The 24,908-nt window shown below is 46.4% G+C and overlaps 1 protein-coding gene across 1 annotated transcript; it reads right to left on the bottom strand.

Moving 5' to 3' along the window:
* Window positions 1-907: 907 nt before the first annotated feature.
* On the bottom strand, window positions 908-23,398 carry adgrb1a (adhesion G protein-coupled receptor B1a; the record flags this gene model as incomplete). Its single annotated transcript, XM_080530640.1, has 31 exons — window positions 908-1,105; window positions 1,683-1,733; window positions 2,040-2,147; window positions 2,266-2,301; window positions 2,490-3,115; window positions 3,367-3,403; window positions 3,535-3,630; window positions 3,817-3,988; window positions 4,260-4,345; window positions 4,518-4,584; window positions 4,699-4,768; window positions 5,081-5,231; window positions 5,375-5,477; window positions 5,600-5,703; window positions 9,647-9,770; window positions 12,363-12,406; window positions 13,298-13,400; window positions 13,948-14,017; window positions 14,229-14,372; window positions 15,292-15,400; window positions 16,836-16,904; window positions 17,131-17,325; window positions 17,721-17,827; window positions 17,978-18,079; window positions 18,197-18,361; window positions 18,527-18,691; window positions 20,462-20,626; window positions 20,776-20,946; window positions 21,345-21,443; window positions 21,558-21,707; window positions 22,657-23,398. The coding sequence occupies 31 exons, from the start codon at window positions 23,396-23,398 to the stop codon at window positions 908-910; spliced, it is 4,629 nt and encodes a 1,542-aa protein (XP_080386766.1).
* Window positions 23,399-24,908: the final 1,510 nt, after the last annotated feature.

Genomic DNA, 24,908 nt, shown 5'->3' with positions numbered 1-24,908 from the left:
TTAGGTGAACTCACATTCACATCTAGTAGAGTCATTATTTTGGAACCTAATGATAATTTTGAGTACAGTGCAAAAAACTGTTCAATGAAAAGAAAAACGAAAAGAAAACATAATACAAGTAATAATGATAATAATACTAATAATAATGGTAATAATAACAATAATAATAATAGCAATAATATTATACTTATGATAAAAATCTCCAGATTTGTAAGGATGGTCAAGCCTTGTCTCCAGTGTAGGCATCATAGTCTCAGAAGAGAGTCTCGTGGAAGAGTGTCATAAGCTCTTTGTAAGCAGTTCCAGTGCAAAGCGATAAAACAATAGCCACAATGACAAAAAACTAAATGGATGTGCCTGTCTGCCACAGCACAGCGTCGAGTCAGACCCCAAGCCTAAAAGGAGCCATGTCTGCTCTTGCCTCGATTTATCTTGTCTTGGAAGATGCCTTGGTCGTCAGTACAAGTGACCGGCCAAGCGGTTGGTTGAAAACCCACCGTTTCAAAGCGAGTCGTAGGGGGGGGAGAAGCACAGGCATGTTGACCACACCTCTCCTGGGGTGGAAGAGTACAGGAAACTCTCAGCGGACCGTGAACGGAACCAGAGCCAGTCCTTCTCCAATGATCCACCACACTGAGTAACCAGACAGGTCAGAGCAGTGTTGCTTGTTGAGTACATGCTGGAAATCTAAATCAAACAGCACAACACTAACCCTCTCTCTCTCTCTTTCTCCCTCTCTCTCGCTCGTTCTCTTTCTCTGAGGGTTTGAAGACAAGGATTTAGGGTTCTGCTTTCTCGCCCCCACTGTCTTCCACTCTGATCCGTACAGAGCCGCTCTTTGTTTACTATAACCAAAAAGGTGACGCAGGTTGAACTAAGGAAGGCTCTCTGTCTTCATCTCCCTTCTTCAGACCTCTGTCTGCAGGTCGATGATGTCCTGACCCACCAGAGGGATGGTGGTGACTGCCTTCTCCCACTCCACCTGCTGGAGCTCCAGGGGGGAGGCGGCCAGGGGTTCCAGGTCCCTACGCACCCAGGCGGGGGGAGACTGCTGGTTTCTCTGGACTCCCTCCCAGGGTCTTTCCATGGGGGGCTGCTGTTTGTCCTGATAAGGGAGAAAAGAGGGAGGTTTTGATTATCTGAGTCGTCATGGACAGAACACAAATCAATGATCTTTGTGCTCAACGCAACAGGGCGTTGTTGTTGTGGATTATTGTGGAAATGTTGAATTCTGTTGATAGGAAGAGCAGTGATTATTCCCTGTGTACTGTGGTTGACTACTACAGAATGCACTGGGGCTAATACCCATTGACTACTTTTAAGTTAATCTATATGTCGCTTTGTAATTTTTGTGAATTATTCCTGTGAAGGAATGACTGAGGGATCAGTTGGAGCATTGCAAAACAGAGCCCTATTTCCTTACTACTTTCCTTTCCTATTTCCATTTTTGCCTTTAAGGAGACGCTTTTAACCAAAGTAAGTGTCTAAAGTATGTGAATCATCTATACATCAGTCATCATAAGATGCTAGGACCAGGGGCAGTCACAATGCTAAAAGAAGGGTAGTTTTAACTCAACATTTGCCCTGAATTATGCCTGTTTCTTTTCTAAACATAATAAAATAGACAGTTACAACAGTTATGGTTATATAACAGTCATAACAGTTATGATCTTAACACTTACGCTGTGGTTAGTTTTGTCACTTCCTCCTGAGGACACACTCCATCTCACAGACTGAAAAGAAGGAAAAACATCATTATTTAAATGACCTTAAAACACAGCAAATGTAATTTCAATGACAAAGCAGGGGTCAAGTTTATCCCACGCCAATAATCGTATGTAAATACATACTCAGCAATTCGGCATGAGAAACCAGATTAAATCACATTATGTGGAATGGTCTCTTTTTCATTTTTTTTTTCTCTTCTGTTTATTTATTTTTTCTCTTTGTTATCATTTCTTGCTGGGTTTCTCTTCTGTAAAAACAGACTGACATAACTGAAATGAAGTCTGCATGTAGAATCAACAACGTGATGCTACCTTGTTATCTGAAGCAGGGGACTCTCTGTCCTTCATTTCAGCGTGATGCAACTTCCTGTTGAGATCCTGGAACATGTTCTGGTGGCGCTTCCTTGTGTGCATAATCTTCTACAGGAGACATGGAAAAAAAATAATGATCTGTTATTACATATCTATGTTATGTTTATATCATCATGTTACATAACTGTTACGAATTGTATTGGATGAATCAGAGGGATATATTTACCTCAAAATCTAATTCAGCATAGCGGGATTTCTGTCTCTGTAGAGAGAGGAGGGGAAAAAAACAAATAAATGGTTAGTTTCCCCAAAAATGCCTTTAATCACTTGCAATTTCAGGTCAGGCCATCATGGTTACTTCCATTGAAGCATATTAATAAGATGTACAGTAACAGTGTATGCTGGATATTGCTACATTAGGGTCAGATACACAATCTCCCCTGCTCTCACCTCCAAAGAGCTCATAGACAGCGTGGAGATGGTCTCGCTCTTGGACATCATGGAGTTCATGGAGTCGAAGGTGTCTCCCAGGCTGCTGTGGGTGATGTGGGACTCGCTGGACATGTTGTGGAGGTTCTGGATGGGCGACTCCCTCTCCGAGTACGACACACTGACCCGGTCGGCCGGTAGGGTCTTCAGGCCGAAGGCGGCCTGGGGCTCGGCGAAGGGCCCACTGAGGTGCACCAGCCTGGTCTGAGGCAGCTGTTCCACACTGATGTTGTACTTGGGCTGGTCCTCTTTGGGCTTGGACCTGAGCGTGGAGGTGGTGTTGGGCAGGAGGATGTAGCCGCTACCGTCAGGGGCGCTTCCCTCCGCCTGGCCCCGTGCCAGGTTGGCGTCCAGCTGCGTGAAGAGCTCTCCGTCGCACACGTACACGGGTTTCCCGCAGGACGGGTCCATGCCGCCTCCCAGCCGGGTCTTCTCCCGCTTCAGGGTGAGGGTGTGGCTGGAGTACTCGGGCACAGCCTGCATGTGGGCCATGGTGGTGTTGGCTGGCAGGGTGTTGTAGTTGGAGCTCATGGGGAGGGGCATCTGGGGTGGGGGCATCTTCTCCTCACAGGAAGTCTTCATACCTCCTAGAACAGAGAGAGAGAGGAAATGGGGGGGGGGGGGGGCGGGGTCGGCAGAAAAGTTAGAGAAAGTGCATTTAAAACGAGGCTGAGTATGCCTCCTGGATCAATTTGATTGAAAGGATGGTAAATGAAAATGGATTCTGCAAAATGGTCAAAGAGTGTGCTCTTATGTTTTCTACAAGTGTGTGTCTCTTAAAATGTCTTTAATCTAAATGGAAAAATGGTTAGGAGGATAATAAAGGATGTGTGCTCACCAGGTCTGCCAGAGTCACCGTCCTTCTCAAAGTCAGACTGTGAAGGGAAACAGAACAGATTGTTTTAGAGTGCTTCATGTTGACAGTACATTCAATTACAATTGAACCACATTCAGTGACACGCAAGACATTCAAGGCTTTCAAAAGGGCACAGCATAGGGAACTCACCATGAGCTGGGTGTGGCCATTCTGAAGGGAACTGCCAGAATCTCCATTACCGTCGTCCTTACGGTCCACCACTCTGCACTTAACCGCCTCCTGCACCTAATCGAGCAAGGGAGAACAGCCGATGAGTCACATTCTCACCACCACCACATTGTCAACACAATGGCATAATAGAAAATGACAAACATCATTAGACTTTCATTTGTAAACGTTTTAACTGAAATAGCCTGCTTTTCCTATCCAATTTTTTGTGGGAAAATGTTTCAGTTGGAATGTTACGCGTACCTCTCGGCGTAGGATGCAGTGCACCATGACGATTATGAAACCCTCTAGAGAGTCGAAGACTGCAAAGAGGATCTGGAAGAGGGCAGAGCGACGGTCGGTCATGGCCAGGACAGCAGACATCCAGGTGAGGGCCAGCAGAGGCAGAACTACACAGGAGCTCCACAGCGACGCCCTGGAGGACAGGATGGGAACAGCAGCATGGGTTAGATTTTGGTAATACTACATACACCAGTCCGTGACATCTTTCATATTTCGTCACGTTATTGTTCATTGTTGATTCAGACACTGACGTTTTTCATCCTGACATTGTCCATTCATTCAAACTTCCTTTCCTATTGCCTGATGAGTAGACCTGATATCAACTACATCAACAGAGGCCCCGTAATGAGACTGATGGTCTGATAAGGTGCCATGTACACAGAGAGAGGATCAATAGGACCTACCCTGCACGCTCCTTCAGTTTCACGTCGGTGATGCCGTCCTTGGACACAAGCTTGTTGAAGACCAGAATACCAATGACCATGTTCACCTGTTGTTCACAAAAACAGAGAAAGTGAGAAAGTGAGACAAGATATTTCTGGCTCTTGACCAATAGGGTTTTATATAACACACAACGTATTAGAATTCCATTAAGAATATGTGTTATAATAAACCAATAAGTATGAATGTCAATATAATAGAAGGTGAGATGTCTCTCTTACCAGAACAACAGCTGCAGCTGGTCCAACAAAGGAGTAGAGGAGTCCACCCTCAAGAGAGAGCCAGCAACTATGGAAAGACAGAGGGAGAGGAAGAGACATTAATACAGGGCGTCTGGAAACAGAGATTTAGATAGGGAGGGAAAGGAAGAGGTTGGACGTGAGAGATAGAGGTTAAACTTACTAGTTGACAGTGCCATATCCCTTCGCCTTGGTGAATCCCACAGACACAGCCACCACAAGTGCAGGGAGACCTAGAGGAGAGAGAGAGAGAGAGAGAGAGAGAGAGAGAGAGAGAGAGAGAGAGAAAGAGAGAGAGAGAGAGGATTAGTATGTAGTTGAATTGAATGAGAGATGACAAAAAGGGATAGAACAGAATATAGATATGTCAAATAGATAGAGATACAGAATGAAAGGATAGGGATATACTGTATAGACACAGAATAGAGGGACATCAAAACACAGGAAAAGTGAGATGTGTGAGGGGAGAAGAAGCTCTGTCAGAGTGGAAAGAGAGACAGACAGACACACAGCCAGCCAGCCAGCCAGCCAGCGGAGGGACTTACCCCAGCCCAAGCACAGGAACCGTTTGCGGATGATGCGGTTACGCAGGCGGCCTGTGACAGCCATGTAGGATTGCCAAGCTTCCGTCAGCACCCAGCAGAAAGAGGAGAGGAAGAAGAAATGGAGGAGGGCAGCCACAAGTGTGCACACCACCTGAGGGATGCCAAGAGGAAAGAGGGAAACCCACAGAAGAGCCAGAGTCAGTGGTGCTGCTACTGTGACCGTCCAAAAGACCCTAAAGCAGGAAGTCACAGCTTGAGAGGAAGGAGGGAGGATTGGTTGGAATTGTGCCCTACCTTGTTGCGAGCCTGGGTCTGTCCGACCAGAATGAGGGCGTTGGAGCATATTATGGAGAGGCAGAAGTTGATGAGGATAACGGAACGCTCTGAGCGAATGTACCTGGAGGAGAAGAAGAAGAAGGAGAGAGTGAGTGAGGTGGAGAAGGAAAAAAAAACATTTGGCATACAAAGGCATAATGTCATATCATTTCCAACTGCAGTTTTTCTTCCAGGGGCACTTACTTCCAGACGGAGACATAGATGATGATGAGGAGCAGCAGGGTGAGGGAGGAGACTCCACAGCCTACGATGAGCGTCACGGACGGCAGTAGTGTCTTATCCATGATCTGAATAGAGGAGACAGGGGGAAAAAAAGACATGGCCTTTAGAGAGATCTGCTGGTTCCACACTGCGCTGTGTGTCTGGTGGAGCTGTCTGAGAGGCAAGTCAACCGAACAAGGATGAATTAGAATGTTAGGGCCTGGTGTGCAAGACAAATGACCCTCTGGGATAATAAAGACGAACTTGACTTGACTTGATACAGTATCAACAACAGAAACGAACAACACGCACGAAAGGCAGAGAGGGAGACAGGGACACACACATACACACACACACACACACACCAGTGCAAGCTTTCTCGGTCGGTGGTATCTAGCTATCTGGAGCAGCAGACGGCTCCCTGTGGGCAGACAGCTGAATGGCACAATTAGGCCACGTCTGAGGCAAGGTGACCCCAAGGTGAACATGTCAGAAAGACGGAGCACCGAGGAAAAGAAGCGCGGCCAAGGTCACTGAGTTTCCCCATTGAGCTTTTGAACCAGCAAATGAGGCGTGGAGGATAGAGAACATATATCTCTTTCCACTAAGCAGAGAGAAAAAGACATAGAGAGAGGGGGGGGGGGAGAGAGAGAGAGAGAGAGAGAGAGAGAGAAAGAGAACTCTACAAGTCTCTTCATCATATAGATGCTATTTTCTCCCTCCATTGTGACTGCAGTTAGAGCTGCAATAGTAACTTAATTTATTTATTTTGTGTGTGTGTGCATGTCTGTACTACTCTTTGTAGTCTTTGTACTCTATGTGTGTGTGTGTACTCTGTATGTGTGTGTGTGTGTGTGTGTGTGTTGTCTTCCCATCAGTGTGTGTACAACAGTGAAACCCAGCAGCTTCTCACACCTCCGTGCAGGAAGTGGACAGGTGGGCTGTTATCACCTGTGCATTAATCTGCCACCTCCTGCCCCACTGCGCTCTGACAGCAGCTTAGCACCCTGGTACTGCCAGCAGCGGTGCCCGCCCTGTCTCGCAGACAGCCCTGGCTCTGAACCCTCCGCGGCGGGCACACAGGAGGGTATGTAGCAGGCCTGTTCTCCCTGCTGCTGACTCACCTACAGGGCAAACACTGGGCACCACTAACCGCTGATGGTGGGGGGAGAGTCTCAATGTGTTCCCAGCAGCTAATTGGCCAGGCTAACAGCCTTATTCTCAGCCAACTACCCCCCCCCCCCCCCCCCACCGCTTTGATGGCTTTTGTAGGGGTCGAGTTAATCTAACACCTTTGATTAATCTGTATCACCATGGAGCAAGTGATATGGAGGAATCATCAGAGGTTCAGGCTATCACAGAGGAAGAATTCGCTGGTGAAGAGGAGTCTAATTAGGCGTTTTGATAGAGGTTAGAAATGTGCCACTTACAATGAGGTGAGGAAAGGCTAAGTAGCCTGCGAATGCAGAGGAATTCAATTAAATGAAGAGATCTAGTCAGATCGGGGGAATTGAAATTGGTATAGCTTTCATTTGTTTAGTTTTTTTTACAATAAAGCCCATGAAATGTTATGTGCGTGCTGGTAGCATACAAAATATAAACCCTCACAAAGGTTTGGCACTGCAGGTTTTGTCAGAGAGACTAAAAACAGAGGAATTAATGCAGTGCCTTGGAGGGTTGTCCTCTCTATGGCAATCTGCTATCTACACTGACCTGCCTCATATGACAGCACAGCTGGCAAACGCTGGTTTTACGGCGGCCAAATACTAAATTAGCCCAACAAATTTGTTTCGAAATCTATCCAACTACATCAGAGGCCCCCAACAGATGGCAGATTGCAGAGGGGTGAGCTGCCTTAAGCTTCCACATTTACTGAAGACAAGGAGACAAATAACAGTGGCAGTATGTCTCTAGTAGTTCTCTCTCTCTCTGCCTGTCTCGCTATCTGTCTATCTAGGTCTGGGTTGATGCTCGCTCTTGCCATGGGCGACTGAGAGAAATTCAGCCTGGAAGTTTGACCTAAATATGAGGGGTTGTTTTCGCTTTGAAACATTCCCACCATCATGTTCCCATTTTCCCTAAACTAAGAGTCGGGGATGGGGAGGAGAAAGAGGGAAGGAACGTGTGCCGTAGCGCTCTACTAAGTGTGCTTTTTAATTTCTGTTTAAAATTGATTTGATAAAGCGCACCACTCCAATCAGGGGTCCATTGGTCAAGGTCATCAGTCAGACTAACTAGGTGGACCACTCCTGCTTTGTTTGACCATGTGTCCAAGACATGTTCCCATTGGTGCAGGGTCCAGGAAGCAGACCATATCGAATGAGAGCTGGAACACTGCAGTGTCTGGGTATTTTTTTTTCTTATTCCCTTCCTCTCCTCTCGCTCTCTCTCTCTCCTTGCTGGTGTTCCTCATACAGCTGGCAGACGGACAAACGGTATTGAAAATGTCTCCAGCACACATCAAAGGATGGTGATGGTGGGGCGGGCGGGCGACAGGGAGCGAGGAGGCGGAACCATCAATGCATGACCAGATGTCTGCCTCTCATTGGCGGGCGCATTTGCCATTTTCAGAGCGAGACTGGATGTGGCCATAGGACTGGGGTGGGTAATGGGGAATTCAGAGATATTGGAAGACGGAATGATTGGCGCAGCTGGCTGTCGACTGTAGGGAGGTGGGGATGAGGGGAGGGGGGACGGGGGGGTGGATAGATAGGTAGCGGGGCTGTTGTCCTACAAACACAGGGGGTGCTGTTGAGATCGCTTCCCTCCCCGACTATTGGCAACAGAGACAAATCGAATGCAAGACGACAACAGGTCTGGAGACAGACAAAGCACAGACTGCTTCTCTGATGTAAAGATTGGCAGCATCTACTGCAGGATGCAGCAGCATATTGCAGCCCCAGTATACTGACTGACTGTGCATTTGTTAAGCTTTAACATATGTGTATGTGCCTATGCCATACCATGGGTTAAATGGGTGTGCTTTACAGTTGAACATAAGTTAATTGGATGCATAATTACACATATTCTGTGACAAACATGCATTTCTCTGAATCGTGATTGCCTAGTTCCAGCTGTTGATTGTCTGTGTTATTGTGTTCATTGCAGCAAACTCAGTAGCACTGCAAAGATGGGCGAACCATTTTCTCTGACCTGGGGGTTGGTATGGAGGGAGGGAGAGAGGGGGTTGTTTTTCCTCAATATCTCAGTTACCAAAAATCACACAGACTGAGCTTGCGCTGCAGAAGCCGTTACCAGGGCAACTAGAGTGAACCGCTTCAGATGAGCAATCTTAACAGAGGAAAATTACACACAGCCTGTGCGCAAGAAAATAGCGCTATGCGTATTAGTAGAGTCCACTATTGAAAGTATGTTTCTTTTTTTTATTTTAAATGTCATGCAGTGAAAACTATGATTATGAGAAATGTGCATACCCAAATGCATAAATGAGACAACTATATATAAAACAGGAATATTGCAAACATAACTGTGAAAAATATAATGTTTTGTTATGATAAAATGATATGGCTTGATAAATGTTTAAGGTGACGCCTGTAGCTATGCACCTCTGTACACTGAAACATCGTTTCATGTTTTGTATCATGATTGATCTATTTCGTTCAACTGGTAAGGATTACAAAATGTGTTTACATTTTCGCCATAGGCGCATTCATTAACGCACATTAACGCACGACATAATTGCTCGTATTTGGATATGGTAATACATTTGAAATGATCTGCATAATCGACGGATTTATAACACCCGTACTCGACAGTTATTTCGACATATATACATGTTGCACAATTCTAGCCTATGCATCGCCATAAATTGACCAGGCAATGCAATAAGTCTTCGGTCAGTAACACCTGCACACACCGAGACAAAGAACGGGAGGCAGCGCTAAACCAAACCGATCCATTCGAAAACAACGCCTACGTAAAAAAAAATGTGTCCCCACTCACACACACACACACCCACACAAAACGTTTAAGATTTAAGAACTAAAGGTAAACACGCGCAACACTTACCTCCGGATTTGGGCGCGCTAAAATGGCGAAGGTGGAGAGACTGTCACACACGCATTTGGTTCTGAATGAGTCAACGGCGACCGCTCTGCAGTTTCGCGCAGACCAAGATCCAAGCAGAGACGAACTGCACAGGGGAGAGAGGGAAAGAGAACAGCGGGTTATGAGGGAAGAAAATCATCAGAGAAATGTCTCATTAACCTCTCTCAATACCAAACATTTTTCATAGTATGACTAGAACAATTAAAACATGCCCATGAACATTTGTTGAACAAATAACAGGTTTCATCAGCTTTGCATGGTAATTCCAATGCAGAGGAATTCATAGCCTGTTTCCATTGATACATGGTAGACATTCTCAATTACACTGTAACCATATCATTTCTTTTCTTTGTCTATATCTTTAAGCATCACTTGACAGGTGATGGTGGATAAGTGGTGGTACCTAAGGCTGTAAAGGACAAAAGAGGGGTGAACTCTAAAGATCCTTTATGTATTTCATTATTTTACTGCACAATACATCCAGGTTGAGTTAAGACTGGATTTCACTGGTTTGTACTCCTCCACTCAACTATCCATTGCCTCCTTCGGGAATGGAAATCTGGAATATTTTCTCTTGTAATGACTTCCATCTGACTGTCACTGGGCATCCACTTCACAATCTAGCTTGTATTCTCCTCTCAGATTTGGATTATCATCCGAAAAAATCCTATCGGAGCTATTCTAGTGTCTCAGATTGTGATGTGTGTATCTGCATACAGTATGTCAGTCTTGAGACAGTCTTATACAAGCTAGTTCAAAATACCTCATTCGAATCGACTCAGTAACCTTAGTAACAACTCTTCTCACCATGGAAGTACAATGATACAAGTGCAATGGCATATCAAGTTCTCTGGCATGCAAATTATTAACTTCTGTGGGCATATTGACTTCTGTACAGTGACAGTCCCAGTTCTTGACACATGGAGATAAAGTTTTCTGGCTGCTGTGAGCAGCAGATGCCACCACCAGGCTCATGATGTGACTGAGAGAGAGAGTGGGGTGTTGAGCTGTGCCCCCTGGGCACGAAAGCTTGTGGTAGGCGAAGGACTTTGAAAAAAGAACACCAGCCGTCCTCCTACACAACATGACACCACACCATACTTAGTCAGCCAATGGGACTAAGTCATCTGAAAAGGCTTTGCTGCTCAGTTTAAATGGCTAATGTTTGACTTTCAGATGGCTCTCATGTGTGAGGTGTAGTGTAGTGTAGTGCCATGCAATCAACTTGTCAGTCAATTGTTGGAATTTGGTATTTTATGCTCTAGGCATGGGGTCCGCCATAGACGGCGACCCTGGAGCAATTAGGGGTTCAGTGCCTCGCTCAAAGACACCTCAACACGTGGCCAGCAGTGGCTCGAACCGCCGAACTGCCGACCGTGCGATCATTAGACGTCGGCTCTACCTCCTGAGCCACAGCCGCACCCTATAGATTATTCTAAATGGTCAATGTAAAGCTGCTTACTCACACTACAATATAATTTGTTTGTTTGTTTGGCATTGGATATCTAGAGTAATGGCATTCGCCCACATGAGGCTGCTTCAAAAACCAAACAAGTGCAACTCCAGAGAGTGAACATTGACCCTAACTCTGCCAGCCAGGGGTCCCCATTAATCACATCTGCTGTCCAAAATGAATCTAATTTGGCTGGAAGCACGTCACCCGCTCATCTGAAAGTCTATTAGTTAATTACATTTGCTCTTCTTCCTCCCTTTTTTTTCTCTTTCATTCAAATTTCTACTTCCATTCAGTAGCGAGGAAAGCGGGCCGTGGATGGGGCCGAATGCAATTCACTGATCTAATCACACAATTCACACAAATCTATGTGACTTCACAAGTGTACAAATCTATCTAAATGTAAATGGCCCACCTGTGTGTGTGTGTGTGTGTGTGTGTGTGTGTGTGTGTGTGTGTGTGTGCTTCAGGAGGGCACAGTGAGCCTCGGGGTGATTGATCCTAGCCTCGGAAAAGGCTGTGTGTTTTCATAATCCATAATGCATCTAAACATCTTTTAAAAAAATGGCTGCGAACCTCTACAATGACAAATGGATACGGGTAAAGAAGTGTTCGCTTGCTGCCATTGTCTTTGAATAAGTGGTCGCTGTCTGACTCATACTTGCAATGTCATTTTTAATCGATGTCCATGGGCCTAATGCAGGGGAAAAGTTGCCTCTGTGTTATCTTTCTATGGTTGACATGGCTTCCAGTGATCCGGATGATTTGTTGATCAGCGCAAGGTGTCACTCAACCCAGTGCTCTGAGGGCCGTGGAGGCTGTCAGAACACTAAGTCTGCCTGTCAGTCAGGAAGTATATCAGCCAGGCCAACCGAGCAGCCCAGACCTGGTAGCATCCCATCGCCTAGAGAGATGGGTCAACCTGCCCTGCTGACGCTCTGCTCTCCCTGTCAGACACAACTGACATGACAAGAGATGCCACACTGCTGCCCTGTGCTGGCTGAGCTAGACAGCCTAGAGTGTGAATGAATGCTCATATCAAGTGATGTGAGAGGAGTTGAATGGGTTCTTGGGGGGCTAGGGACATGACCAACGATCGACTACATGGATCGACTATAGTATCATTCCATGGGTAGTCAGCACGTGGGGAAAAAACCTAGATATGACTGATTGACAGGAAGAAAACAAATGTGAGAAGGTGAGAACATCTGAATCATCACTTACGTCTCACTCTCATCCCAGGAGATGCAGGTTTCGTTGATGGTGTCCTGTGAACAGAGGGAGAAGGCAGGGTAAGGATCTACATTGACATGTTTGGCATTTAGCAGATGCCTTATTCCAAAGCGAATTACAATCAATACATTTGACTAAGTGAATCATCTATCCACCAGTCGTAGCAAGAAAAGTAATCTATGCTCAGGCCAGAGGCCATTGGCAGTCGTTGTGCTAGAAGAGGGACGTTTTTCATTTATTTATTTATTTAATTGACACAGGAGAAACAGTACAGGGGGGTAGTAGATGTCTCAGGAGAAACAGTATAGGCAGGGGGGCAGTAGGTGTCTCAGGAGACACAGTGCAGGGGGGGTAGTAGATGTCTCAGTAGAAACAGTGCAGGGGGGTAGTAGATGTCTCAGGTGAAACAGAATGGGGGGGTAGTCTATGTCTCAGGAGAAACAGTGCAGGGGGGTAGTAGATGTCTAAGGTGAAACAGAATAGGGGGTAGTAGATGTCTCAGGAGAAACAGAATAGGGGGTAGTAGATGTCCCAGGAGGGACAGTTAAAGTCTGAGACAGGGAAACGCGTAGGATGGAGATGCCACTTAGGCACAGCTGAAGTCCTCTACTATAATGTGTGAGATGCAACAGCTTGATCCAACCACCATCCCACGTTATAACGCTAACCTCCCCCATCATACCTACTGGGATAAAAACAGCCATTCATCTGTCATTACCACGACCGACATGTCCATTCATTAACATTCAACTTTCTGTCTCGCTGTGAAGTTGGTGGGCCGAATCAGCGATTGAGAAGAAAATTTGTCATAGTGGCACTGCAAATGTCAATGCTGAAGTTGAAATGTCAAACACTGTACCACTGGTGTGATAGTAACACCCCCTAGGAGGGGGGACTTGTATTTGTGTCCATGGGAGTAAACTTACATTATGGAGGTGGGGGAACTCGATCTCCACTGGGGAGGAGAGGAGGGTTGGGTTGGGCTTGACTGTGACTGTTACCACCTTGGAGTTGAGGATGGTGCTGTTACTGTGGAGAGAGAATAGAGACAGTTGGTTTGTTAGTTTATTAATTAGGATCTGTTTAAGCCCGTCATAGGCATTTTTACCATTTAGCAGACACTTTTTATCGAAAGCAACTTACAATTAGAGATCACAGGGACAGTCTCCCTGGAGTAACTTAGGGCTAAGTGCCTTACTCAAGGGCACACTAGTGGTGGTGTTCGATCTCATGACCTTCTAATCACCAGTCCAACTCACTATCCACTAGGCCACCACTACAACAAGAGTCTTTCAAAGACAGTATGTGTTGCCAAACAAAATTGTTGTACTAGAAATTATGTACTACAACTTGATTCATGATAATCAATGCTGGGTGGGACGCTTCAGGGAATGCTAAAATTATCTTAATGGGTTTTGTACAGAGAGTAGGTATACTGTATGTCGGTAAATCATAGTCTCCTTGGGGTCTCGGTTGATGACAGTCTGCCTTCCCTAAGGTGTTTCTAGAGGACGCTGTGTTGCTGTTAGATCTTATAAAAGTGACTTCTACTCCTGTATTTGCCCTTTAGTCTTACCTTTGGTAGGGTAAGATGGAGGACAGATTTCTGTAGAGGACAATACCAGTCACAAACGCTGTGGTGCCCTCTGCAACAGACACAACATTCAACATCAGACCAGTGTTTCACTATGAGGTGAGAAGATTGTGGTTTTCTTTGTTTTGGTGTGTTTATCCCAGTGCCATTGTATAAGTAACATGAATCCATATTGACACCACGATGAGTGTTAGTGAATGTAAGCCTATGCTGTAATGGTATGAAAGACTGTACAGTGTACAGTCACTGTATGGTAGTCTCACCAGGGTGGTCAATGGACAGAGCATCCCGAGACACAGTGATCTTCTCCTCGGAGACCCTGACCCAATCCATCATTCCTCTCCAGCCCTTGATGGGGAAGATGAAGTCAGTGGCCATGGTGGTGGGGCGCTTATGGATGCTCAGCACTGGAGAGAGACAAGGAGAGGAGAGAGAGAGAGAGAGAGAGAGAGAGAGAGAGAGAGAGAGAGAGAGAGAGAGAGAGAGAGAGACAAGAAGAGAGATTTTAAACAGTTGTTCTGTTATACATGGTGTTTATAACTCCATGATGTCTGGCTCGCCAGTCTGGCAACTGAAGAATAGTTTTACATAACTCCATTCAGAGCCAAGGACACTCTAGCTATGGTACATGCGTCACGCCACACCGCAACCCGCCGGAGCAGCTGAATCCTGTGCGAATGTCACCTCTGCTAGCCAAACATCATGGTGAGATACTGCCATGAGAGTGAGATGGCGTGAGAGCTAACAGTTTTGTTCACTATGTGACTGTCTGGTAAATGCTTATGTAAAAAACAATATGCCTTCTAACTTCATTGGTTCACAAACAGGCCACCTTGCAGTTTTTCTTTAAATCTAGCTAAATGTATTTTAGATCATTTAAATGGATCGCAACCTAATAGGTAGTCTATGTGACTATGTAATAAGTAAGTACCGTAGAAGTGTTATATGAAATATATTAGATATATTTCAAATGATTTGGTCATGTAATGTGATTGATAACGGCCCTGTCAATATGTCATAGATATAACCGATACATTTTTTGTGCTTAGGTATATGGACCAAGGGAGACTGGTGGAGGTAGACATTGGAGAATGGGCTCATTGTAATGCATGAGGAATGTTATCAAACACAAAGATTGTATACATTTCCTCATTCCATTCCAAGCATGACAATGAGCCCGTCCTCCGATGTCTACCTCCACCAGCCTCCCCTGGTATGGCCCTCCATTCAGTGACATAATGGAGATGAATGTACTCTGTAGCTGGATAAAGGTGAGGAAAATCATCTTGATTTAAGAGGAGAACAGCTGCTGGCACGAGGACTCACCTAAGTTCTCTGTGACTTCATAAATGTCCTGGAAATCCTTCATTTGCATACCGATCATGTCCACAAAGTCCTCCACAAGGCGCAGGAACTCCTTGATGCTAGCCCCCATCTAGAGGGAAAGACAGGAGGGAAAGAGGGAGAGAGAGAGAGAGAGAGCAAGAGAGAGAGAGAGAGAGTGAGGGAGGAAGAGGGGAGACCTAAGTTAGTCTAAAGGAGAATCATTTACATTTACATTTTTGGCATTTAGCAGACGCCTTTATCCAAAGCGACTTACAACAAATACATTTGTCTAAGTAAGTGAATCATCTATCCATCAGTCATCGCAAGAAAAAGTAATCTATTACTTTCTGGCCAGGGGCCATTGACAGTCATAATGCTAGAATAAGGAAGAATTAGGATCCAACAATGCTAGAGGACTTGGCAACGTGTCACTCCTTTTCTCCTGGGTCATCAGTATTGCTTGTCTTACACTGTGTGGAAAGAATGACATATGTATGTACTGTATGTAACAAACTGTATGCATGGATGTTCTTCAAACTATAACATTCTCATTCCTTCACATCCTTGAAAATAACTGTTATCTAAAACGGATGGAGCTTCCTTAGCTCCTTAAGAACTTCCTTCGCTCCTTATATGGGCAGGCAGACTGTTGATTCATACCCTGTTCTTTCTTTCTCTCCTCCCCTCCCTCCCTCTCTGTCTGTCACAGGGAGAGCTCGCCTGCATCTCTATGACGCAGAGCCGCAGTGAGGTGGGCGCAAGGTGTGTACCTCTCTGTGACACAGTGTCTGTGTGGCCCTGTACGACTGCTATAGTCTGTGGGTTGGTATAGAAACGCACAGATTGGAGTGTGGGCGTAGTGATTCTCTCTGATTCTCTCTCTCTCTTTCTCTCCCCCTCCCTCAGTTGCCTCGCAGCGTTAACCCTCCGCTGACTAAGACACACTGTGGAGGGAGGTGATTCATCATCCACCAGTGTTCCCTTCCTAGAGAGCCTTTAGCTCAGCTCGCCATGTTCTAGGCCTACTCGTTACTGAGGTCAACTTTGAACAGGTGTTTGTTTGGGCTTCAAGTAGGAATGTCACCATGTTCCCAAATGTCAAGTAAGAGACAAAAAAAATGCCACAAGAAGTGATTATCATAACAGAGAGAGAGAGCGCTCACAGAGAACATGTGGTGTCGAACGTTGGTGCTAATTTAAAAATTGTGTGACGGATTCTATTGAGGATAGTCCTCATGAGATGTGGGTGAGTCAGATGGTATGGTGTGCTTTTCTAATTAGGTCTGAAACAGTCCGTTATATAGCATCCATCATGAGGTACATGATGGTGTGTGAGAAATGAAGGAGCTGTGAATACGATGACACATGTTCTAGCCATATTCAGACAGCGTTCTGTAATTATAGCCCCTGCTTTCCCTATTAGACAGACTTACTTTCTCCCCCACTCACACCCACACACATCCAAACCCCCCCCCCCCCCCACACACACACACGCACACACGTACACATGCACACATACACACTAATACAGTATTGCCACTCACCATTTGTGCCTCTTGCCATTTGTCATGATGCTCCTCCTTCAGTAAGTTGCTGATTGTCTGGGCGTAGTTCTGAAGATGATTCAATAGAGGGATAGGTATAAGACAATTGCCCAATCAGACTAACCTTTATCAGCAGAGTGTTAGATCATATAATATAAGAAAAGTAATAGCTACCGTTTCTACACATCACTGAAAAATCTAAATGACAGTGTTTAGTGCCTATTTTTATTTTATTTGTATTTGTATTTGTACTTTATCTTATTATTGATTCACTATTATCTATCTGTGAACTGACCTCCACATCTGCGTTGCTCAGACTGTAGCCAGCTCCCTTGTAGATCTCTGTTGTATTCTTGAGGATGTCTGTGATGGCCAGCAGGTCTCCGCTGTACTTTGTGCCCTCGTCTGAGGTGGCCCTCAGCCGGGAAATCACCTCCGAAACTCCATCTACCATCATGCCCTTCTGCGCCTTGGTGACATGGTCCTGGGCCTGTGAGAAGAGGCGTGGAGACAGATTAGGTAAGTGCTTGATACTCTGGGGCACACTGTAGCCCCAGACAGGTCAGTACATTGGATACTCTAGCTGGAGTGCTCTGTCCACTTAGTCCAATGCTTTAGCACACTACAGGGAAATCAGGGGCTGGAGAACAGACACTTGATTTAATTATCAATGTCTGCACACGAGGTGTTTATCATTGTAATGAGGCCCGGCACTTCTCTAAGCAATTGTAATTACGATTTTCAGGGGTAGCACCTTCGGAGATACAAACAATGGCTGCTTATGTTGTAATAAAGGGACCCATGCTTGACAGTAGCTGGTTCATTGCTAGCCAGTTTGATTGAGGAGACGTCCCTTGACGCTCTTGTCTGGTGGGTTCAACTCACCATCGTCTCAATGTCCTGGTAGTTCTTGGAGATGCACTTGATGTGGGTAGGGTTTTCCCAGAACGCAAGGCCTACAGCGCCGAGGGTGCATCGGCGCAATATCAAACCTGCATATATGACAAAGCACTGGTGGTTAGCATGCAATCATCATTCACCACCACCATCATCATCATCATCATCATCATCATCATCTTCATCATTCACCACCATCATCATCATCATCATCATCCTTATTAAGCAAGCGTGCGTCTCTCTACCTGAGGCGTCTGAGGGGCATTTGACGGCGGCCAAGTCTCCAGCTGCGGTTCTCTTCCACACCACATCACCGTTGTTCTCCTCTGGACAGATCTCATGGGGTTCTACAAGAAAAACGAGAGCAGAGAGCTTAGCTGTTTGGTTGTATTGATTCACTGACTGGACCATATTGGTTTGTTGTTTCATCACGAAAGAATGATCAATGATTGGGATTCACTCACCTGGGCATCTTTTCTCGTTGCAACGCCTCTCAGCTCCTTTGTCTCCAGGGCAGGCCTCCCCACCGAAGAAGGGCCCTTCACACGTCCTCTGTCTCTGCTGGTTCCCCCCGCCACAAGTCTTACTGCAGCTGCCCCATGAGCTCCAAGACAGCCAGCGTCCGTCCACTGGAAGGGGGACACACACACACACAATATAAAACAATGACCTCTGACCTCCTCTTATTGATATTCATTAAGAACAGGCCAAGTGGACTGGAGGTAGTGGAGATGTTGCCAAGAGGTGATCGGAAACTTTACTGAGTGAGTTTGTACTTGGGAGACTTCTCTTACCGGGACAGTCTTTCAGGAAGCAGTTGGTCGCCTCCAGCCAGTCGCCACGGCACTCTGACCCCCCATAAGATGGTCCGTTACATTCACGGGTTCTCTTCATGGTTCCATTAGAGCAGGAGGTTGAGCAGGCAGTCCAACCGGACCACTCATTCCAGGCACCGTCCACTAGGGGGAAGCAGAGAGGCAGGTGGACTATTAGGACATGATGACGCCTCAGGCTATAGTCACAGATATGGCACAGGGATTCTATTAACATTTCAGATGTCCTAGTTTGAGTGTGTGGGAGAAACACTGAAAGCTCAGACACAATCCTGTTTTGTCCTTCAATCACCTTCCCCTTTCTCTCATCCTCCGAAACTTGGTAGAGCATGGACAATGCTTAGGTTGGGGATTCGATTCCCGCTGGGACCATATATACAAAAACTGTTATGAACTCACTACAGTGTAAGTTGCTTTGGATAAAAGCGTCAGCTAAATGGCATATATAAACACAAACCATGGCAATTTGGAGCCTAATTATTATCCAATCTTATGTATTTAGCTACAGCAACAAAAAATGGCTGCTCACTCAATGAATGCAGGCCCACACAACCTGGCCGACGTGTCAATATGTGAATGGGAAGAGCGATGATGAGGGCGATATTTTGGCCTAATGTTACCCAACACAAGACGGCAGGTCTAATTAGGAGTCTCTGGAGGACATCGGACTCAATCGCCCCCAGAGTTCCACCTCATTAACTGAGCCCTTCAGCTCATACAGGGGCAAGCAGGAACCTTTATTCCCTTCTGCCAAGCCTAGTCTTTTGTTATAATGGGAATGGATGTAGGATTTGATTAATCACAGCACTTCAGTTCCACATGCTGCACTAAGCACTGTCATCTGTGTGTAGGATATTTTTAAGGCTGGGCAAAATTCACATGGTGGGGATATTGATGAAGAAGTTTGATGAGAAAATACTTTTCAATTTGGGTTCCTATTAATTTAATTATTTAAGATGTAACAGTATTGAAAAGGTCATGGCACTTTATTATCAATCACAGTCATTAAAAGAGAACAGCTGCCCTTTCAAAAAGAGACAATGAAATACCAAATGACTTTCTATTCTATCAAAATGTGTATTGGAAGTCAGAATACGTTTCAAATGGATTATTGAAGGTAAATTGGCTTTAATAGCATTCAGTCTCGAAATGTGATTTCCCGGGAGGTAATGGCTTCTGGAGGACAGACTGTATGTTCTCTTGGTCTATACTGCCATCTGCTGCCAACAGTAGGGAAGTGCATGTACACCCAAATCACAATTTAGCTGTAGGCCTACTAAGAAAGAGGTACAGCTAAACAGGAAAATATAGTCTTTAGACAAAAGGGGGGACAAAATCTAATTGCAAATCATAATCATTATCATTCTAATCACAAAACATCTAAGCACTGGGTTTATAAAACATTAATGTACGTAGGTGCGAGTTCAAGTTGATTTGGAACAGCAGTGGGCGTCGGATCACAAGGAAACTGCTACTCCCCACGTGACTGTGAGTCACTGCCTATAAAACCAGTGACTAAGCCGTGCAGGCACTTGTTGTCTTGTTGAAAACACGTCAGATGTGGCACCAAATGCTTATATTGTGGAGATAATGGCAACCAGAAAGCTTAAGTGGCATTCAAATATGAGTCAGTCAATATATGCAGGAAGAAGGCAACCTTGAATATGAAGTTCAAGTCTTTTCTATTGAGGTCTGTATGTAAGGCAGAACTTGACGTTCACATACTCAGTGCACAAGGCAAACTATGGGCCAACTATGATATTGTAGGTATCAAAGAACCATTCAATTGTTCCCATGCTTGATTACTGTATATGTTAGTCTTTTTAGATTAGATAAGATTTTTTAGATTAGATTTTTCCCAAGAGAAGTCACTGAGGTACATGTATGACTACTAACCTGGGCAGACAGCGATGTTGCAGAACTTGGTCTGTTTGGGAGGGCCCCTGCAGGGTTCCCCTCCATGCTGGGGCTGCTTGCAGATGCGGGAGCGATCACGGTAGCCACGGCCGCAGGTGGAGGAGCACAGGCTCCATGGGGACCACTCATCCCAAGCTCCATCAACTACAAACAAGGAGAAGATGTCACTTTATATCACACAACATTCACTGTATAGTTATGGTGTGTTTATTTATTCCGTTTATGCTTTGTATATTGAGAGGCACACACACACATACACACACACACACACACACACACACACACACACTCACCGGGGCAGACAGCAGTGTTGTTGCAGGGGCGGTTTTCGCGGAGGGGGCCGGTGCACTGGGTGCTGTAAGATGAGCTGACACAGAAGCGGGTGCGGCTCTGCCAGCCCTCTCCACAGCTGATGGAACACGTGCTCCAGGAAGACCACTCATCTGCCACCGCCACTGTGTCCACTACAGGGGTCAAGGGTCAAGGGTTTCAGAGTGCAAAATACTCTCACAGCTAGCTAACTAACTCTCATCCATTGGCGTTAGCTAACTAACTCTCATCCATTGGATATCTAGACCATACTGTTCATAATAACACTCTTCAAATGATCTATCTATATTCCAAGTAGATCTGAGCCTTGTTATACTGTTCTGTACTCTCTAGTTCCAGTTGCAAAAAAGTGTAGATTTAATATGACAACGGTTTCGGCCGTAGCCTATGTCAACTTGACAAGAGACATGTGAACAAACTACATTTCGTTGTCTCAGTACTTGTTCTCAGTTCAATAACAATAAAGTTGACTCTTATCTCCTGTTCTTTCTTATCTCTCTATAAGTTGATCAATCTCAGTTGGCGGTCTCACCTGTTTGAGGGGCCACAACTCTGAGGGTAGAATCATCAATGTTTTCTCTCTTCAGGCCGATGATGGAACGCAGGGCTTGGCTCTGACTGCGCACTTTGCCTGTGGACGAGTGGCATATGGTTAGTTAGCTGGAACTGAAGTGTGTTAATCAATGGATTAAATGAATTAATAATTGATTCCGAGAGACACAAATTGAGGAGCTGGTAAACTCACCAATGCAGGGCTGGGGGTTGCAGGCCCGGCCTTCCTCCACCACGCCCTCACACACCCCATCCTCTGGGTGACATGCTCGGCTGCGCACCTGGACTCCGCTGCCGCACTCCACGCTGCACTCAGACCACCGGCCCCATGCACTCCAACCCTCTGTAGGGGAGAAGCACAGAGAATGATACAAAAGACCAGACTTACTCATCGATTTTATTTTATAGAAATGACATTAGAAAGACATTCTAACAAAGTTCCTGTTAAAATGTGAGACTTCAACACTTTGGCAAGAATGAATGACAATTTCAAGGTAACGTGTTCATTATTGTGGTGCATGAGTAACGAGAGAGAGAGAGAAAGAGAGAGAGAGAGAGAGAGAGAGAGAGAGAGAGAGAGAGAGAGAGAGAGAGAGAGAGAGAGAGAGAGAGAGAGAGAAGAGATCTGTGAGAGAAAGAGCAACATTTTGAAGGCTACTTGAGTGAGCGGCATCACCACATAGAGAGATAAAAAGTTACATTCGCAATGATGATTCGGCAGCCACTGGCGGGTTCTAAAGGCTGGCGTGTTGCGTGGCAACCGCAAGTGCCTCTGCATCGATTTCCGCTGCCAGCTGACTATGAGAGCTTTGTGTACTCTGTGTGTGCCCCCCTCAGCCACCCGGCTCTCGCCTACCCCCCCCCCCCCTAACTCTGCCGAGGCAACATGCATCAAGACAAAACGTCCCTAGAGAGTCTGTGCGGTGGGAGCGGTCTGGCTACTTAGCCCGCTGCTGTTTGTCTCTTAACATCTTTGATTTAGGAACGGGCACATCCAGCCGTGCTCCCTGGGTCTTGGAACATTACCCCCGTAGGGCACGGGCAGGTTAATGGGCGGTTGATGAAGTGGAGGCACAGCTGGTGGAGCGGAGGTTCCAGGGGAACATGACCATACCAATCAACTAAGACTGAGACCAGGTGTTGCTGGATGTCAACAGAGACACGTGGGGTCCTGGACTTTCTGTTAAGTAACACAACACAACGTGCAACAACCACAACCCCCCCCCCCCCCCCCAACCCCCACACACAAGGCACAACACCCCAAAAAAACTGATGGCAGATCAGCCACTTACTCATGATCTCTGCATCACGGCCACTGTCCCTGGCGGAAGAAGAGGTGCACTTTTCCATCCAGACTCCTGCTCTGTAGCAGCCGCCGGGCTTCCTCTGGGGCAGCTCCCAGCACTGGCAGGGTGTGTTCATGATGCCACAGGGGTTGGCGTGGGTGCTTGTTGACAGACACTTCTCGAGCCACTGGCACAGCATCTGGCACGCGGGCATACTGGGGTTCCTCTTCCCTACCACCAGGAATTCTGCCTTGAACTCGTCGCTGTTGCTCTCGCTGACTCCCTCGACCTCTCCCTCTCCCCCGGCCGCCATGATCTCCAGCAGGCTGCGCCTGGGCTCCACCTTACGGAACTGAAGGAACTGCTTGCTGGACTCCAGGTAGGTGACGGTGGTGGAGGCGTCGCACAGACGCACCACCTCGTCGAAGCTCTCCATGCCCAGGTAGGTGCGAGAGGTCTCGATGAAGGAGTCGAACTGGAAGGTCCTCACCTGGCGGGGGAGGCAGGAGTCGGTGGGCTTGGTGATCTTCATGTAGACGGTGTAGCGGCGGGGGTCGGGGTTCTGGAGGGTCCAGGAGCAGGGCGTGGAGGGCAGGGCGGAGCTCGAAGAGAACACTCCGAAGAAGCGGCTCTGCTCCAGGGTGGCGCAGGTGTCAGAGGCGGGGCCGGACGGGATCGCGGAGGTAAAACCAGGGAGGAAGAGGAGGACGAAGGCCACATAGGGGCCTGAGAGGGGAGACCACGCCATTGGGTGGGTTTGGGTGGAGGACGTTTTAGGGGGACTTTAGGGTGATTTCTCCTCTTCTCTCGCTCTCTCTCCTCTCTCTTTTTGCTGTAAGTTGTTGAGATGTAAGAACTTCAGTGTGTATGGACTTCAGTTGCTTGCTCTCTCTCAGGAATAGGATGTGGCTTATAGGCTTCACTGGGACAGACAGACAGCCCTGTCTATGTCAAAGATTAGTCTGTTAGACAAAGAGGGAGACAAGAAAAAGAAAATAATCAATTATTGTAATCCTAATCATCATGAAACATTCTCTAATATCAGAACAGGGCTGGGCCAATTTGTTTTAATTTCAGAACCTTTTTTCAGATACAGCATAGATGTCATATAATAACATGAGAATATCAATCTCTAATCAGAAGTCTATGCACCTTACAATTCCCCCTGATTACAGCAACTTGAGTGCTTCACCTGACAGCCCTGTGATTGGCATTGTACCGACCCACTGATACAATGCACAGTTGGGGCCAGAGCATAATTGCTGTGCGGTGGCAACCGCAATTACAGTCCTTCACAGTAGGCTAGCCTCTCCACACTCTCGCTGTTTCCTCCCACACACCACCATGTGTTGAACGCACCGTGCGTCACCGTGACGTACATTGAGCTCGTTGCCATGAGGAACCGTGCACGCTTGTGTTCTGGGTGGACTTCTCCCACCCATAGGTGAAATATGTCGAGAAGAGGGATTCAGGTGGAGCCCACGCTACATCACGGCATAGGATGGAGGGATTGCACATCAGTGCTCCTATGCACTCCCCCCATATGCACCCCCCCCCCCTACATCTTTAGTATCTATAGAACTCTATAGTGTCCAATAGGGGCATCTTGGGTTAATAGAGATGAACCTTAAATGGAAAGGTGCCATACTGTAGGACTGTGCCACCTTCCCCCTGAATGGGGAGCCAGGCTCATTACCAGCTCCATTCAGACCATGCTCAACTGGATGGGGGGGGTTATTCTGTTCTATTCTGCTATACACACAGCTGTAGGGACTAGCAACCCTGCTTCTCTGCCCCCCTACAGTTCATTTTCCTGTTAATCAACATATATTCAGCCTACACAATGGTCTGTGGAGGACGGGTTATGGCTTCTATCCAGTTGTGTTTGGACAACAACAGCAACAGCAACAAAAACAACAACAACAGCATCTGGCCCCTGGAGGAAGAGCACATCATGTGCCTTTGAAATGGACACGCCATTGGTTTGTGGCGTGGAAAAGTGATGATTTTGCACAGTGTCTCTGACTGAGGTGGCTATGGTTGAGGGCATCTCTTGGACAGAGACGAGAGAAGTCTGTTGCTCAGCAACAACTCTTTTTACACACTCATGCTGGGCTGTTCTTCTCTTTGTGTGTGTGTGTGTGTGTGTGTGTGGGCGTATGTCTCTCTCTTTCCCTGTTTCTCTCTCTCTCTCCCTCCCTTCTGCAAACAACCGGAAGCTCCATAAATGGTCTCGTAGCTCAGTGAAAGAAAGCTTA

The sequence above is a fragment of the Nansenia antarctica genome (genome assembly GCF_963989245.1).
Source record: "Nansenia antarctica genome assembly, chromosome: 5".
Lineage (NCBI taxonomy): Eukaryota > Metazoa > Chordata > Actinopteri > Argentiniformes > Microstomatidae > Nansenia > Nansenia antarctica.
The sequence above is the reverse complement of the archived record's forward strand: the minus strand, read 5'-3'. Positions and strand labels throughout refer to the sequence as shown.